General features: G+C 49.7%; 1 protein-coding gene across 3 annotated transcripts in view; it reads left to right on the top strand.

Annotated features, from left to right (window-relative positions):
• The first annotated feature begins 667 nt into the window (after nt 1–667).
• Nucleotides 668–17658, top strand: part of ABTB3 (ankyrin repeat and BTB domain containing 3) — a 317410-nt gene continuing 300419 nt past the window's right edge. For 2 of the 3 annotated variants that reach the window (XM_058741505.1, XM_058741504.1), the window contains exon 1: nt 669–2381. In XM_058741505.1, the coding sequence (XP_058597488.1) occupies nt 1244–2381 (1138 nt within the window). In that variant the 5' untranslated portion in view covers nt 669–1243. Of the gene's footprint in view, nt 2382–17658 lie in introns of all 3 variants that reach the window. The other variant, XM_058741506.1, reaches the window with a different exon arrangement.

Genomic DNA, 17658 nt, shown 5'->3' with positions numbered 1-17658 from the left:
CACCCGGGCCTTTGACGGATGGGCGCAGGGTCGTCCTTCTGGCTATTGAAAAGAACCTAGTTCATGTGCCCTGGTGGCAGGTGGCTCAGGTCCTGAGATTCAGCCTTCTAGTGGTATCCATCGCCCTGGCCTCTCAGCTAGCTGGCCCTGTTTCTAACCTTCCCTCCACGTTGAGGCGAACTAGGGTTGAAAGAGGGCCGCATTAATTGGTATGGGGACCCAAAGGTGGGGGAAGGGCAGAGGAAGAAAAAAACAGGCTTTGCGTATGAAAGAAAAAAACAAAGTGAAATCCGAAACTCAGGGGCAGGAAGTGACCCCAGGCAGACACTTTGTGAACCACTGGCGGGTAGCACACCTCGGTGGGTGGGGGTCACCTGCCCAACCTACCACCCTCCCGTCCTGGTACCAAAGCCAGGAGACTGAGGGGCAGGGACAGCAGCAGAGGGACAGTATCCGCGGCTGTTCGTTCCCACAGACCCCCCGTAATTGCCGTGCCGCTGCCCCCTACTTCCTGCAGCCTTGGTCACCGCCGGGGGCGTGTGTGAGGGGCGGGGCTACGTGGAGCAGAGGAATTTTAAAAAAAAAAAAAAAGGCGAGGTAATTAGCATCCTCTAATCCCATTGGCTCTCCGTCGGCCCTGCTTTACATACGCCCGCCCTGCTGGCTGCCAGGGTGTTGCGGGGTTCGGCAGGGTTTGCAGCCGCCGCGGTAACTGCTGCGCTTCAGTGCAGGGCGGGCTGGCGCTCTAGCGAACCTCGGGCCGGGAGCCCGAAGCCGGGAGCCGGGAACCGGGAGCCTGGACCCCGGAGCCAGCTGCCGGCAGAGCTGCTGCTGCGGCGGCATCTGAGTCCATTTCCGTCCTACGAACACTGAGTCCGGCGTCCGGCGGCTTCTGCGCTCAGCAGGGCCCAGGGAGGAGCGGGTCAGACACTTTTTATTTTATTTTGGAAGAAAGGGGCGAGTCCCGGCGTGAGCTTTCCTCCCGGCCTCGCTCGCTCCCCAGTGCGCCCCAGCTCCCGCCCGGGCTCTGGAAGATGACTTCGGGGTCTGCCCGGTGTCTACCAGCGGCGGCGGCGGCGGCAGCGGCGGCGGCCCGGGGAAGCAGCCGAAAGTAGTAACACTTGGTAGTAGCGGCTGGTGGAAAAGTGAACCGAAGCAGCGCGGACTCGGCTCTCCCCGCGCGCCGGCTCCCGCTGCTCTCGCTGCTCCTTCCCTGGCGGCCGCAGCATGAAGTGGCGCAGCGATGGCCAGGAGAGGTAAGAAGCCTGTGGTGCGGACCCTGGAGGATCTGACGCTGGACTCGGGTTATGGTGGCGCGGCGGACTCGGTGCGCTCCTCCAACTTGTCCCTGTGCTGTTCCGACTCGCACCCGGCGTCTCCGTATGGCGGGAGCTGCTGGCCGCCTCTAGCTGACTCCATGCACAGCCGGCACAACAGCTTTGACACCGTCAACACTGCCCTGGTGGAAGACTCCGAGGGGCTGGACTGCGCCGGCCAGCACTGTTCGCGGCTGCTGCCGGACCTCGACGAGGTCCCCTGGACCCTCCAGGAGCTGGAGGCGCTGCTGCTGCGCTCGCGGGATCCCCGGGCAGGCCCGGCGGCCCCCGGCGGCCTGCCCAAAGACGCGCTGGCCAAGCTGTCGACGCTGGTGAGCCGGGCGCTGGTACGCATCGCCAAAGAGGCGCAGCGCCTGAGCCTGCGCTTCGCTAAGTGCACCAAGTACGAGATCCAGAGCGCCATGGAGATCGTGCTGTCCTGGGGCCTGGCGGCGCACTGCACGGCGGCCGCGCTGGCCGCGCTGTCCCTCTACAACATGAGCAGTGCCGGCGGCGATCGCCTGGGCCGCGGCAAGTCTGCGCGATGCGGCCTCACCTTCTCTGTGGGCCGCGTGTACCGCTGGATGGTGGACAGCCGCGTGGCGCTGCGCATCCACGAACACGCCGCCATCTACCTGACAGCCTGCATGGAGAGCCTCTTCCGGGACATCTACTTGAGGGTCGTGGCCTCCGGACTGCCCCGGAGCTGCAGCGGCCCTGGCCCGGGCTCCAGCTCCGGCCCAGGCCCGAGCTCGGGCCCCGGCACGGCCCCCGCGGCGGATAAGGAGCGGGAGGCGCCGGGAGGGGGAGCGGCGAGCGGCGGCGCCTGCAGCGCAGCCAGCAGCGCCAGCGGGGGCAGCAGCTGTTGCGCCCCGCCGGCCGCCGCTGCTGCCGCCGCAGCCCCACCGGCAGCAGCCGCCAACCACCACCATCACCACCACCACGCACTCCACGAGGCGCCCAGGTTCACCGTGGAAACGCTGGAGCACACAGTCAACAACGACTCCGAGATCTGGGGGCTCCTGCAGCCCTACCAGCACCTCATCTGCGGGAAGAATGCCAGCGGTAAGTGGCCGAGCGGGTGCCGCCTCCTCCCACCCAACCCCTCCAACTCCGGTTGCAAGTTTGCCTCGCACCCTCCCCCCCCCCCGCGTCATTCTGGCCACCCACTGCTGTCCCAGGCCTCTGAGAGGACCGCAGAGCTGGAGGCGGCCCGAAACTCGTCTGTTCACCCCCGCGCTCGGAATCCGCGTACTTTACGCGCGCGGCTCCTAAGGTTCCGAAGTCCCGGAGAGCACAGTTCTGCCCCTACTGCAGGGCGGGGCGGCGGCTGCCGCCTGCTGACTGTGGGAAGAACCCATCACCATATGGGGGCACAGGTTTGATCATTTGCCCCTAGTACGTATTTCTGCCATAGCCCTGTGCTTTGTTTGGTTTTGTTTTTGACCTTGAAGATGCCAAATTCTCGGGCGCAGGACTTTGGCTGCTTGGAATTACGGAAGAGGTGCATTCCTCCTACTGCCGCCCAGTTCTCATACTTCCCTGCGCCCTCCGGGACCCTATCTGGGCGCGGGTGTAGGAGAGGCCCCGCGGCCGTCAAGGCAGAACAGTGGAGAGATCGCTTGGCCTAGAAACAGTAGGGGAGAGGTGTGTGTGGTGAGAGGGTCGAGCGGGAAGACTTCTAGGTCCCAAGTTTTCCCGGGGCAGTTTTTGGAGGCTAGAGCGCACAGCTGGTGGGTGCTGCTCGACGGACACCCCCTTCCTCAATATCCGACCTTCCAGCTCCTGCCTCTCTCCGTTCCCTGTGGCGGGGAGCTGCAGCTGTCACCACTTGCCTTAAGGAGCGCCACTCGAGACCCGGGCAGGATGGGAGTGGGGCGGGGTTCTGCAGGGGGCTGTCAGTTTAGGGCGTCGTTTCCAGCAGGTTCGGCCATCCCCTCCCACAACCCCCGTTTTGGAGGCGGGAGCTGGGTGGGTTTGAACCTGCAGTTCTGGCGGCGGAGGGGGTGGGGCCGGGGGCTCTTGTTTTCGAGAGCTCGAGCTGGCGGTCCTGCCTGTCTGCGAAAGCCAGAGCTAGACACTTCAAAGCTTCAGTTTTCCACAGGAAATGGTAGAAGCGTAACTGGAGACTCTAAAAGCGAAATAAAACTTTGTTACATATTCGGCGGTTTGGCCGGAGATTGCGTGGTTGGAGCTGAAATGCAGTCTTTCTGGGTAGATTTCATTCATGTTGCTGCCTGTCGGTTTCCCGGGGGCTGAAGGGAAAGATGCGGCGGGCGCGGCCCGGCCTCTGGGGGTGCCAAGTGTGTGCTTGTGAGTGTGTGCGTGTGTATGTTAAATGTGTCTGTGAGTGTGCGCAGGAGAGGGCAGGCGCGCGGGGCTCCAGCAAAAGCCCTTTGGAAACTGGCCCTCCAGCTCTCGGTCCTTTCACCTGGTTTTGATCATCGTTGGGGGAGGAGAGGGAAGGAGCAAAGTGGGCGTGGGGGTGGGGGAGGGGCGGGATCGCGACTTCCGCGTTGATCTGGAGACTCTCGAGGATCTCCTGGCCAGAGCCCTTCCCACTCTGCTGCCAGTCGAGGGCGCAGAGGCTCCCCCTTACCTCCCCCCCAAACACACATGAAATCCTGACCGAGGCGGAAACCTGCAGGAGAAGGTTATTATTGATTGGTCTTTGTATAAGCTTCTTCAGAAGGGGGAGGATTCGCCTGAAAACCCCGGGACCTGTGGACTGGACTGCTCTGTGTATGGAACTCTACCCCCCCCCCCCAAAACAAAACAAAACACAGAAGGGCTTAATTTTCCTCCCACCAGGTGCGCCCACCTCCCCGGATCGTACCTCTCCCATTACAATCATCCTTAATTCTTACTGGCCCATCAAACCTTTAGCCCCCTGCTGGGACTGGACCTTCCTTTTAGTAATCTCTCACAGTGTTTCCTTCCGAGTAAGGAGCATTCCCCTTAGGGGGCGCCAGTCTTGGGATCTGGGAATCTGGGCAACCTGCTCCACCCGCGTCTTTGCCATTCTCTTGAAGTTAAGACTTTAGCTGACTCTCCTTCTTGGGCCTCAAGTTTCTTCATCTGTAAAATAAGGGCGTCCTGTAGCTCTGTCTGTATTAGTAACCTCTAAATTTTTTTCAAATTGGTTTTACTTTTATGATCTATAACATCTTTTAAAGACAGTGTTTGTGTTTATCTTTTCGGAGTGAGTATAATTTAAGGAAGGAGAAGACCACAGAGTTGGTTTTGGGCAGGGTGAGTGTGTGGTGATTGGGGTTTGCAGCCATCCTGGCGTTTACCACACCACAGAGTTTAACTCCTGGGTGTCAGGGCCCCTTCAGCCATTTCTTAGTATGAGATATACTGTAATTTCACTGTGATCTATCTCTTTTCTTTGAGCTTGTTCAAAATGGCAGGTCATTTATGCAGAAGAGAAAGGAATGAGCAATTAATTTCTTAGGTATCTGAAACATACATTAAACATCAAACCTATTAAACTGTTTTGCATGGCAGTCTTTCTGCTCTGCCGGCCTTGTTAAGGAGCCCAGTCCTCACATGATCGATTTTTTCCCCCTTTAACTCCGCAGCATCACTTATTTCATTTGTGAATTCATTTATTCGTCAATATTTATTGAGCTGTTAGTAAATTTAAGGACTGCGCAAATATGCAGTACACAGGTAATAACGGCCAACATATATCCAGCGCTATTCAGATGACCCATTTGATCTTCAACATTCCCTTGAAAAGCTACTGCTGTTATCCCCATTATACAGAGGAGGAACTGAGGCACAAGGAACCTAACTGTTTTGCTCTTAGGCCATCCAACCCAGTTGAACAGAGACCCTTTACAGCTTGACAGTCTTTCTGTCCCAACACATTATTCTTGTTGTTTCTTTCAAACTGAACTGGGCCGTGCTAGATTATTACATTTTTATAATCTCTACCAAAGTCTAAGGGAGCACCTGGTACACAGCTGGAGCTTATTAGATGTCTGTTAACACCTAGCATATAGCAGATGCTGAGTACTATTTGTTGAATGAATGTAAGAGGCCTATTAGCAGATGCTGAGTACTATTTGTTGAATGAATGTAAGAGGCCTATTAGCAGATGCTGAGTACTATTTGTTGAATGAATGTAAGAGGCCCATTAAATCTTTGGGATTTAAAATTTACCCATCAGCATCTATAATCAACTCTCTAAAGGCCTCTGAAGTCAGACTTCCTGGATTTGAATTTCAAGGTGTCCTGTTCTAGCCGTGTGTTCTTAGGCATGTTACCTAACCTCTCTGAGCCCCATTTTCTTCAGCTGTAAAATAGAGGTAATCATTAGGATTAAATGAGATTACGTGTATAAAGGCATTACACTCTGGTGCCTGACACATGGTAGGGGCCAAAATGGTCATGGTAGTTGTGATAATCCAGGCACAGTGGTATCACACATCTTTATCTCATCCAAATGAACTCCTCTCTGGTGTGGACAGAGCCAGCAAGGTACAGGATTTTACTTGGATCCCCCTTCCCAAAATTCCCAAAGTCAAATAATTCATTGCACCCATCTCACGGATTGGCTCCATGGGCTCAGCCCCCACTGCCAAGGTCACAAAAAGATTGTTTTGGTCAAAAGAAAGTAGCTTATTTTATTTGCTGTATTTTTTATTTTTTTAATGTTTGTTTATTATTTTGAGAGAGAGAGAGCGTGAGCAGGGGAGGGGCAGAGAGAGAGGAAGACACAGAATCCGAAGCAGGCTCCAGGCTCTGAGCTGTCAGCACAGAGCCCGATGCGAGGCTCGAACCCACAAATGGTGAGATTATGACCTGAGCCAAAGTCTGCTGCTTAACCAACTGAACCCCCTAGGCACCCCTTATTTTTAAATAAGCTGTATTATTTTTAAAAAGCCATGCTTAGTGAAGTGCTAGGGAACTTTCCAGGTAATAGAGTTCAGAGGTATATGCATTTGTTGAAATGGCATTGCATTGTAAATTTAAACATTGTATAGTGTTTCACTATATTTTAAAATGTACTTTAGTAAAAACAAACAACAAAGACATTAAGAAAAAAAAGATAGACGTCCTTGACTGAAATTTTGTTGTAATGCAGAGAGTTTGAAGGGAAGACTGGAAGAGGCAGTGTGGTGTGATGAAAGGGATAAGGACTTTATACTGGGAAAGACTTAGCCTCGTATATCAGCTCTGCTGCTTTCCAGCAAATGACTTAATTTTGCTGAATTTGGTTTTCTCATCTGCACAGTGAGGATTACCAAAACAAACAAAAAAGGCATTAAAAAAAAGGGAAGAAAATCCAAATCTACCACATACAGTGATTAAAGGATTAAATCAGATCAAGTATGTGAAAACACCTGTCACATAGTAGGCACTTAGCAATAATGGCTTCCTTAAAAAACTGATTATTCAGGCTGCTGATTTTGAATAGTCTCTTTCATTCAAGAATCCCAAATCACTTTATAAACATTAATTAACATGGGCCCCAGCCCCGGCAACACTGGCTTGGTGGGTAGGATGGTTTTCAGGTCTTTTTCTTCGCCGTTGCCCCCTTAGATTCTGTTGTGCACTAAATGGCTTACTCAGCAGCTTTCCTGTCCCCTATCTGGTCATACTGTTCCATGGTGCAGTGTTGCTGTGCTGGACAAAAATGTCACAGAAGAAACCTAGCTTCTTCCAAAGAATAGCAAAACTATCTCAAGAGTCAGCCACGGCAGCGTCTGTGCTCACAGAGCACGTTTTTAATTAACTAGCTGAATGTAAATGAAAACTTGGAATTTGGGTCAGTGGAGGGTTATTTGGTTTCCTATGCAGACTTGCCAGTTCAGTGCTGGGGCATTTGCAAGTAGGGTGTTTCATGGAACAGAAAATAAAAATAACAGCAAAATAAAATGAGGAGGGATCAACCCGGAGACCTGGTGTCAGGAGCCGCATGCTGATGGCTTTTGAATAGGAGGAAGACCTCCAATTCTGGGTCTATCATGATTAGTGACCTTGAGCCAGGCACCAAAATCACCTCTAAAATTGGTCTGATTATCGTCTACCGAGAGGTCTGACTTCGAAGTCAGGCACACCCATAACTTGCAAGCTTTCCTATCAGTAAAATGGGTATTCTAATAATAGCTACAGTTATGTAGTGCCTATTACATGCCAGGCATGGTTTCTCTTTATTATAATCATTATAATCACATTCGCCGTTATAAAAGACAACCCCCAAATCTCAGGAATTTAACATAATAGAAGGTTGTTTCTTACTTGCTAAAGTCTGATTGGGAGAGGAGTGATGGGGGAGGAGAAGGAAGGTCAGTTAGGTACCAAGATTGATGTGTTTGGCTTTCTTTACCTTTTAGTATGTGGCCTTCAGGGCCATACTTGGACATTCATCTAGCCAATAGGTAGAGAAAGGAGAGAGTAGAGATCTTACGAAAGGTGTTACGGGCTAAGCCTGAAAGGGATCTCCATTGTTTGTGCTTATATATCCTTGGCCAGATGTGCCAGGGTTTCTCCAGCCACCAAATATCTGTGTGTATCCTTCTTCTCTCACTTAAAACATGTTCCCCTTCCCAAGGGAGGACACTAATATTCTGTGCAGTCATTGCTTGCAGAGGAAAGTTGAGGATCTTTGGGTGAAGCTGAGTTCTAGCCATTGGATTGCGTATGGCTTCTCATGGTCCAGGGAGCCATGAGCCAACAGAGACATGTTATCTGCCCCTCTGCATCCATATTCCCACATTGGAAAGGGCAGGGTAACCTCAGTAAAATTCCCATTAAGAAAAAGCAGTAGTGGAAGACACACACAGGTCACTGGGTTAGTTCTTCTGAAACCTTGGCAAGCAGGCACTGTGTAGTTGTGCCCTGGAAATGGGTGATGTTCCTTGCTTAAGCCCTGAGTCTGCTTCTGGGAGAAATTTCCTGGTTTCTTGTTCTCCATGCTCCTGGCTCTGCCTTGTGGTGGGAGGATTGTCTTTGTCCATTTTTTTTTTTCTTGGCCCTTCCTGAAGCAGGTCCTGAGGGGTATGACCAACCTGAAGCTCTAAATCTTTTGTAACCTAGTTCCTTCCTGCCCTTGAACTTCTAGGGGCCCAAGGATTGTTTTAATGCTGTAACGGTAAAAGATTTTTAAAATGCACGCTTAGAGATGTTGCCAATGCAGTTCTCTTAACAACTTAGTAGGATTTTCATCAGTGACATCGAATGTGCCGATAGCCACACCCATAGTCATTTCCTAGAGCTAATTATCAAACTGGATTATTTCTTCACTTTCTTACCTGGATACCTTTCTTTATCTCCCCTTAATGACAGCTACCTTGCAGCCATCAGGCTTATGTGGAAGCTTATACCCTTAATCTGATCATTTGTTTCACTTAAAAGTCTTCTCAGTCTTTACTCTTATTGTTTGGGGTCTAGAAATCATTGTCTTTTTCAGCTCCTCTTTCTTATTAATGCCTTGCTAAACTCAGCCAGGAGCAATAAAGCAAACTATTACCATTTTTTTTTTTTTTCCTAAACATCTTTCTCTAGAGCCTATAGGCTCAGTTGGCCCAGTTTCTGCCTCTGAGTCGTCCTAGGTGACAGTTAACATTTTACCACTGTCCAACATGAGGCTGTCCAGTTTCCCAGGTTCTACTATCTGACTTCTAAGCCAGGACCACATATTTAAGCACCCCACTTCTGGTACCAATTTCTTTAGTAGTCAGGGTGATGGTAGCTGTTAGATCAGATCAACCATAACATCTTAGTGGCTAAACACAAGAAAAGTGGTCGTCTCATTCATGTTGAGAAAAGTTGATGCCAGGGCAGGGAAGTGCTTTGTTCCACAGAAGTTGACGGAGGTTCTGCCTTCTGGAACATTTGACTCCCCAGAACTTCCATGCTCGGGGACAACAGGAGTGTGGAAGAGTGTAGGAGGTTTTTATAGGACAGTCTGGATGTGAGTATATCAACTCCTTCCACATTCCAGTGACCAGAGCTCAGTCACATGGCCTCACCTAGAAACGAGGGGGCTGGGAATTATGGTCTCTGGCAGGGTAGCCATTCCCAACTACAATTCTAGATTAGAAAGTTGAGGAACAAAAAGTTTCAAGAATCTGTCTGAGGTGACACAGCTAACAAATGGCTGGGTCAGATCTGAACCCAGGCAGTCTGGCTCTGGACTGCCCCTTAGGATATTTGTGAAGATTAAAATAATATAAAAGAAATGACACAGTGTATACAAAGTGTCTTTCCCAGTGTCTCATGGTAAGTAAATACTTTATACCTATCATGCTTTACGTTTATTATTATTGTTACTGTCATCCTAATCCGGAAGTGGGGTGTGGTGTGGATTCATGGTGAATCAGTATGAACCTTTTAGGCATGGGAAGAATATGAATCCAAAACGAGTGGGTGCCCTCGGAAAAGTGTATTACGTACCTGTCTCTTCCCCTCCAGCACCCCTTGCAGAGGGGCTAACACTTGCTGGGCCAGGTAGTGTGCTAGCAGGGCGTTCCAGAATACTTCCCGCAGTCTTCACCCCATTCTTGTGAAGTGTGTGTTTCCTCTTCCCGTTTTACTGGGGAGGAAACCCAGGCTCAGACAGGTTCAGTGGCTGGCTGAGTTGCCACAGGTACTGAGGGGTAGAGTTGGGGTTTGGGCTTCAGAACCTGTGCTCTCTGAAGGGCTACAAGCACCGTGGTGAAGATGAGCCTCTGAGGGGATCCCAGAACAGCCCAAGGGGTGTGTGGAGTGGAAGGCACAGCTTGCCTTGGTGCTGGTGCTCCTGGTTGAGGATTGCCCTTCATGTAATATGTGATCCCAGCTCTTTTCTCAGCTCGTGCTGGGTTTTCCCCATCCTGGCTGCCCGTGAGGTTGCTGTGCAGCCTCTTCAGCCGAGGCCTCGGGGCGGTGGGTGGCTTTGTGGTCTCCAGGGGACAGCTCTGTCCATACCCTGCCTAGCTGGGTCAGTAGACTCAGTGCCAGAAGGAGGGCGGGCCTTCTCACTAGAACTGAGTGCAGAAATCTGTGGCATGATGGAGAATTTGTTCTGGCCCCCCCTGAGAATCCCAGGGCTGGAGTTTTCTCAGACTTTAGAGTTAGTGGACCAAGGTGTAAACTCTGGTGACCTCGGGAAAGCCAGGTAACCTTTCTGAGCCTGGGTTTCCTCATCTGTTAAATGACGATAATGGTAGTACGTCCTTATGGTGTCATCGGGAGGATGAGTTAGTTCATGTAGAAGTCCCTAGAATAGGCAGTATTGGACGTATCACAAACACTTAATGTCTGGTAGCAATTATTATTATTATCAAATGTTTAAGAGGTGCCAGCTTCCTTGCTTAAAGTTCTGCTTCTTTTTTTTTATTTATTTTTTTATTTTTATTTATTTATTTATTTATTTATTTATTTATTTTTTAATATATGAAATTTACTGTCAAATTGGTTTCCATACAACACCCAGTGCTCATCCCAAAAGGTGCCCTCCTCAATACCCATCACCCACCCTGCCCTCCCTCCCACCCCCCATCAACCCTCAGTTTGTTCTCAGTTTTTAACAGTCTCTTATGCTTTGGCTCTCTCCCACTCTAACCTCTTTTTTTTTTTTTTTTTTCCCTTCCCCTCCCCCATGGGTTTCTGTTACGTTTCTCAGGATCCACATAAGAGTGAAACCATATGGTATCTGTCTTTCTCTGTATGGCTTATTTCACTTAGCATCACACTCTCCAGTTCCATCCACGTTGCTACAAAAGGCCATATTTCATTTTTTCTCATTGCCATGTAGTATTCCATTGTGTATATAAACCACAATTTCTTTATCCATTCATCAGTTGATGGACATTTAGGCTCTTTCCATAATTTGGCTATTGTTGAGAGTGCTGCTATAAACATTGGGGTACAAGTGCCTCTATGCATCAGTACTCCTGTATCCCTTGGATAAATTCCTAGCAGTGCTATTGCTGGGTCATAGGGTAGGTCTATTTTTAATTTTCTGAGGAACCTCCACACTGCTTTCCAGAGCGGCTGCACCAATTTGCATTCCCACCAACAGTGCAAGAGGGTTCCCGTCTCTCCACATCCTCTCCAGCATCTATAGTCTCCTGATTTCTTCATTTTGGCCACTCTGACTGGCGTGAGGTGGTATCTGAGTGTGGTTTTGATTTGTATTTCCCTGATGAGGAGCGACGTTGAACATCTTTTCATGTGCCTGTTGGCCATCCGGATGTCTTCTTTAGAGAAGTGTCTATTCATGTTTTCTGCCCATTTCTTCACTGGGTTATTTGTTTTTCGGGTGTGGAGTTTGATGAGCTCTTTATAGATTTTGGATACTAGCCCTTTGTCCGATGTGTCATTTGCAAATATCTTTTCCCATTCCGTTGGTTGCCTTTTAGTTTTGTTGGTTGTTTCCTTTGCTGTGCAGAAAAGTTCTGCTTCTTGAACCCTGCTTCATGTATTGAGGAAAAACCTTCAAACACTCTACCAGTAACCAGGCTTCCGGGGTTTGACCACTTAACTGGTTGTATGATATCAGACAAGTTACCTAACCTCCCTGTGACTCATTCTTCCCCTTTGTTAGGTGAGAATAATAATAAAAGCGAATTCTTAGGGAAGTGTCTGACATGTAGAAATTGCTTGATAAATGTTGGTGTTGTTTTATTATGTTCATTATGATTTTTTCTGTAGGCACTATGTTAGATGTTAAGTAACATGGTCCCTGACCTCATGGAGCTTGCAGGCCTGTAGTGAATTATTTTCATCATGAATAATCATGTAGGTATACAACTGTGATGGTTGCTACAAAGGAGAGATACCTGGGGTAGTCAGGAGTAAGGGAAGGCTTTGATGAGGATGTGAGGCTTGAGTGAAGTCGAAGAATGACCCATTTGGTTGAAAAGGTAGAAGATACTCCATGATGCAAGCAGAATGTGCAAAGGGCCTGTGGCAGAAGGGAGCATGGTAAGGAGGAGAGCAGCCAGGATGGCTGGAATGGGAGAACAAAGTGAGGAGAGCTGGGTGGAGGTTGGACCAAGCCATCTTCCAGATTAAACAGTCTTCTTTTCCCAAGGACACTGGAAAACCTTTGAAAGGTTTTAAGGAGGGCAGCGCTATGATCAGACTTGTGGTCTAAGAAGCTCATGTAGGCTGCAGTCCTGAGAACAGATAGGAAGGAAGGGAAAGGTGAATGTGGGAAGGCCAGTTAGATATTGTTACCAGCCCCATCCTACCCAAGAAGAATCTGAGGCTGTGAGACACTTCGTAACTTGCCCAGAGTCTCTGAGGCAATGAATGCAGAGTGGGGATTTGAGCTCAAGTCTGAGGGACTCCAGATTCTCCCTTTCTCCCACCCATGTGGTAGCATTCCTGGGGAGCATTCCGTTCAACCCTCACAATTTTACAGGTAGGGAAACTGAGGCTCAGAGTGAGACTCCCCTTGCCCAACGTCACAAGGTCTTACAGCAGAGCTGGAACCAGTACCCGGGCTTCTGGATTCTTAGCCCGTCTCCTATTCTCTGTGATGCATTGCTTCCTCCAGACCAGCTCGCTCCTTGGGGGCAGAGAGGGCTGAGAAGCTGCGTTGTTGACAGCAGTTTTGGAGATTAATTTACAGCCAGGCTACACCATCTCCAGCTTTTACTCTGCGTATCACAGTAAAAGAAATGCGAGTCCAGGAGCATGGGGGAGGTTCCCCATTCGCTTGCGACTGAGCCCACGGAAGCAGTTACTGACTGTGAAGATCAGGCATGCTCCATGCGGAACCATATTAGGCGCTCCCCAGTGCGTTAACATCCAAAAGCGAATCAGAGAGGCAGTTTGATACCTTAAAAAACAATGCTCGTGTCAGAGGTTGAGGGTGCTTGGATTAACTGGGTTCTTTTGGGTGGCGTGTGTCATTGTTTCTTCCTAATCCCAGCCCATAGCACCACCCAGAAGTCAGGATGTGCATGCGTAGGCAGACACAAATTACCAATCTCTCTCTCTCTCTCTCTCTCAATGGCCTCAGAGAATTTCAAATACTGGGGAACAGATACAGCGTTTCCTTTCCTCGGCCTCCCCTCTGGCCTCTTTTCTTGGCCTCCTGCCCCTCCTACCCCTTGCAGCCTTACCTTTGCTGACTCTGAGGGCTAGGGCCTGGGCTCACCCTTGTGAGCAACAATGGACATGGTCCTGCCCTGAGAAGCTTGCAGACCTGAAGTAGGTTTAGTTTATTCACAGATAATCACCCAAATGTAAAACTGTGCCCGTGACCGTAGCTCCTTGGCAGAGGTTCACAGGGTTGTAGGACAGAGTCTCCTCAGACTGTGGGGTGAAGTCTGGGGAGGCCCAGCTGGCCATCCTGTGTGCCTCCAGGGGTGACTGGGGATACCAGACCTCCGGGGATCCTGGGTGGGATTGGGGGTTAAGATTCGTGGTTACCTTCCCACCCTGGAGCCATGTCATCGGGGCCGGGAACGGAGCTGGGAATCTCCTCTCTCAATTCTGAATTCTGTGTGTGCCCCACTCTCTTTAGAAACCTACCCCGCCCCTCCACCCACTCTCTCCATTCTGCAGCTGCCATTTTCAAGGCCAGATGCTGAGTCTCCAGATGCTTGTTCTTCCCATTCCTGGGGCGGACTGGTGTGGGTGGGAGGCTAAGCAAGTGGCCAGGTGTGGGGCGCCCCCTCTTTCTCTTCCCCTCTCCATCTCCCGGGCTCCTTCCCTCCTGGTCCTGCTGCTGCCGCTGACCCTCTTGCTGTTCCAGGTTTTCCTTTCCCTTAGCATGAGAGCTGTGGAGGAAAGAGCGACAGACCAGGAGCAAGCTGGCAATTTTGCAACCTCTGGTGGTCTCAGCATGTGGAACCCCTTGGGGCAGCTGGGAGCCTGCAGAGTGGGGGCTGGTGGTCGAAAGGGAGGGGGTGCAGGAAGGTGCCTGAACCCTCTAGCAAGTAGGAGGGCTTCTTCGGCTCAGGCCTAACCGGGTTTACATATGCTGTGTGGCCTGGGACAGGCCCCTGACCTCTCTGAACCTGTTTCTTCTTATAAGAATGGGAAATAATGATAATACTAGGTTCTGGTATTCATGCTGCCATAAGTGTCAAACAAGGCAACACTTTGGAAAACAGTAAAGCCTGGAATTTACTAATGGGAAAAGGTAACATTTACGGAGTGTTCATCACTGTATTAGGGCTTTCCTGAGAAACAGAACCAATAGGATATATAGAGATTATATATGAGGTGATTTGTTATGGGAATCAGCTCACATGGTTGTGGAAGCCAGAAAGTCCCACAATTTGCCAGTGCTAGATGGAGAACCAGAAAAGCAGGTGGTATAATTCAGTCTAAATCCTGAAGCCTGGGAACCAGGGGCCACTGGTGTAAGCCCTGGAGTCCGAAGGCCTGAGAACTAGGATTTGCTGCCCTTTAGCTTCCCAGTGGCCTGTGTGAAAAGAGCCATCGTGAGCAGATAACACAATTCACAGTATGATGGATGAGACAGAAATAAACTAGCTGCTGTAACTTTTCCTGCAATTTAGGCCTGAACGAAATTTATCAGCAGGAGGCTAGAAGCAGTTATTAAGTGGCACTTAGCAACCTCACATTTCAGCCCATAGTTGTTAAGAAAGAACAAAGAGAGCCTCCTCTTGATTGCAAAGGGTCTCTCTCCCCTGTCTGTTCCGCCCCCCCTCCCCCCCCCACACCTTACCGAACATCCAGTTGTGGTATGTGAGTAAACAGAAGGCCAGGGATGGGGCAGCATATCAGTGTCCCTCCTGTGTTCTGGAGGAGGGTCTTAGGGTCAGAAGTTGGCCTGGAAGCTTCTATCTGTGTCACATGGTCCCTAGAGACAAGATATACATTCATTTGAGTAAAAGTATATAAATGCTCCTCTGGGGAAAAATTAGCACCCTGTGCACTGTACCTGTAGATGTGGTCTTCAGCAAGCCTGGGTGCGAATTTAGGGAGGGCGGAGAGTGCTGGATGGGGTCTGGGCTTTGGAGAGATCAGCACCAGTGTGGTCAAATACCATCCTCTTAAGGGTTTAAAAACAGAAGAGGGGATGAAGCCCACTGTAGAACAAGCTGTGTGGTCTCAGGCAAGTGATTTAACCTCTCTGGACTTTTTTCCTTTTAATTTTTTTTTAATGTTTATTTATTTTTGAGACAGAGGGAGACACAGCATGAACAGGGGAGGGTCAGAGAGAGAGGGAGACAAAGAATCCAAAGCAGGCTCCAGGCTCTGAGCTGTTAGCATGGAGCCTGATGCGGGGCTCGAACTCACAGACTGTGAGATCATGACCTGAGCCGAGTTGGAGGCTCAACCGACTGAGCCACCCAGGTGCCCCTGGGCTTTTTTTTTTTTTTTTAATTATTTATTTTGAGAGAGAGCAAGCTGGGGTAGAGCAGAGAGAGAGAGAAGGAGAGAGAGAGAGAATCCCAAGCGGGCTCTGTATTTATTGTCAGTGTGGAGCCCAACACAGGGCTCGAACCCAAGAACCATGAGATCATGACCTGGGCTTGAAACCAAGGGTCAGATGGACGTTTAACCTACTGAGCCACCCAGGAGCCCCTGGACTTGTCTTCTTGTCTAAAAAATCCCAAGAGTTTCAAGGCTCAAAGGATCATCAGTTATGATAGCGATCTGTAAACTACAAAATAATCATTTGTCCATTCATTCATTCATTCGACAGATATTTGTTGAGGGCCTGCTGGGTAGGAGGCATGGTTCTGAGCACTTAGCATATATCAGTTCACAGACAGACAAAGACCTTCATAGACCATGAATTCTAGTTGGGGGAGACCTTAAACAATCGTAAGTAAGCAAATATAGGATGTTAGAAAGTGATAACTGCCATAGAAAAGGTAAATCAGAGTGAGGGGGATTGGGAGGGCTGGGATGGTGAGCTGTAATTATAAATAGTGTGGTTAGGGTGGTCCCACTGAGAAGGTGACATTGGTGCAGACAGGTGAAGGAGGTGAGAACTTTGTGTGAGAATCAGGGCGCCTAGGTGGCCTAATTGGTTAAGCATCTGACTTCATCAGGTCATGATCTCACGGTTCATAAGTTTGAGCCCCACATCTGGCTCTCCTCTCAGCACAGAGCCAGCTTCAGATCCTCTGTCTCCCTCTTTTTCTGCCCCTCCCCAGCTTGTGTGCACTCTCTCTCTTTGTTAAAAATAAACAACAAAAAAAATTTTAAAAATTAAAAAATGGTAATGCAAATACTAAAAAAACAACAAAACAAAACAAAACAAAACTGTGTGAGTACCTGAGGAAGGAGTGCTGTTGGCAGGGGAACAGCCAGTACAAAGGCCCTGAGGCAAGAGTAGCAAAGAAGCCCTTGTGGCAGAGAAGTGTGGGTGAGCCAAGAGGAATAAGAAGTGAAAGCAGAAAATTATAGAAAGCCAGGTTGGGCAGGTCCTCATAGGCTATTGTAGGCTTTGGCTTTTACTTTTAGTGAACAGGAAGCCATTACAGGATTTTCAGTAAGGATTTGTAGGTCTGACTTACGATTTAAAAGGATCACTTTGGTTGCTGGTTGAAAAACAGGCTGTAGAAGAGGAAGAGTGAAATGAAGACCACCGGATAGAGGTTCTTAAAACAACCCAGGCAGGAGATGGTGGTGCACTAGACCAGGGTGTCAGTAGCGGAGGTGGGCTAAGAAGTGGTCGGATTGGGGTCATAATGAAAAGGAAGAGTCACCAAGACGTTGTTGACACATTGCAGGGGAGTGGGGGGGTTGGGGTGGAGGGTGCGGTCAGGAGAGGAGAGGAGTCAAGGATAACTGCAGGGTTTTTGGTCTGAACAACTGGAAGGATGGAATTGCATAAACTGAGCCGGGGAAGCCTGGGGAATGAACAGGTTTGCAGATGGCAGAGAGATTGGGAGTCTAGTTTGGAACATGCGAAGCTTAAGGAGGCTTTGAGATCCTTAGGTAGAAATGTCAGCTATGTGGTTGGATAATCATGGCTGCATTCAGGAAAGACTTTGGTTTGCAGGTATAAACTTAGGAGTCAGAAGCATATAGATGGTTTCTAAAGCCATGAGACATGACAAAGTCCCCTAGGGAATGAGTGTAGAAGAGATAGGTGGGCCAAGGGCTGGGCCTTTCCGTGGGCCAGGCCGAGGAGGAGCCAGCAAAGGACACTGAGAAGCAGAAGCCAGTAAAAAGAACAGAAATGTCCTCATGGTCAATGGAAGAAAGCATCCAGGAGGAGGAAGGGCTCATCTGTGCCTTGTGGCCTGCGAGGTAGTCACCACCATCATATCCTGAGCTGTGGGGGTATTTTCGCCTGCCGCCCCAGGGACCACTTTGGGCCCGAAGAAAACAAGCAGGATCAAGGTGCCTGATGGGGACCACACTAACCATAATGAACCAGGAAGATGTTTGGTATGTTTTC

This window comes from Neofelis nebulosa, chromosome 8 (genome assembly GCF_028018385.1).
Source record: "Neofelis nebulosa isolate mNeoNeb1 chromosome 8, mNeoNeb1.pri, whole genome shotgun sequence".
In the NCBI taxonomy this organism is placed as follows: Eukaryota; Metazoa; Chordata; class Mammalia; order Carnivora; family Felidae; genus Neofelis; species Neofelis nebulosa.
This window is presented reverse-complemented; position numbering and strand designations above follow the sequence as displayed.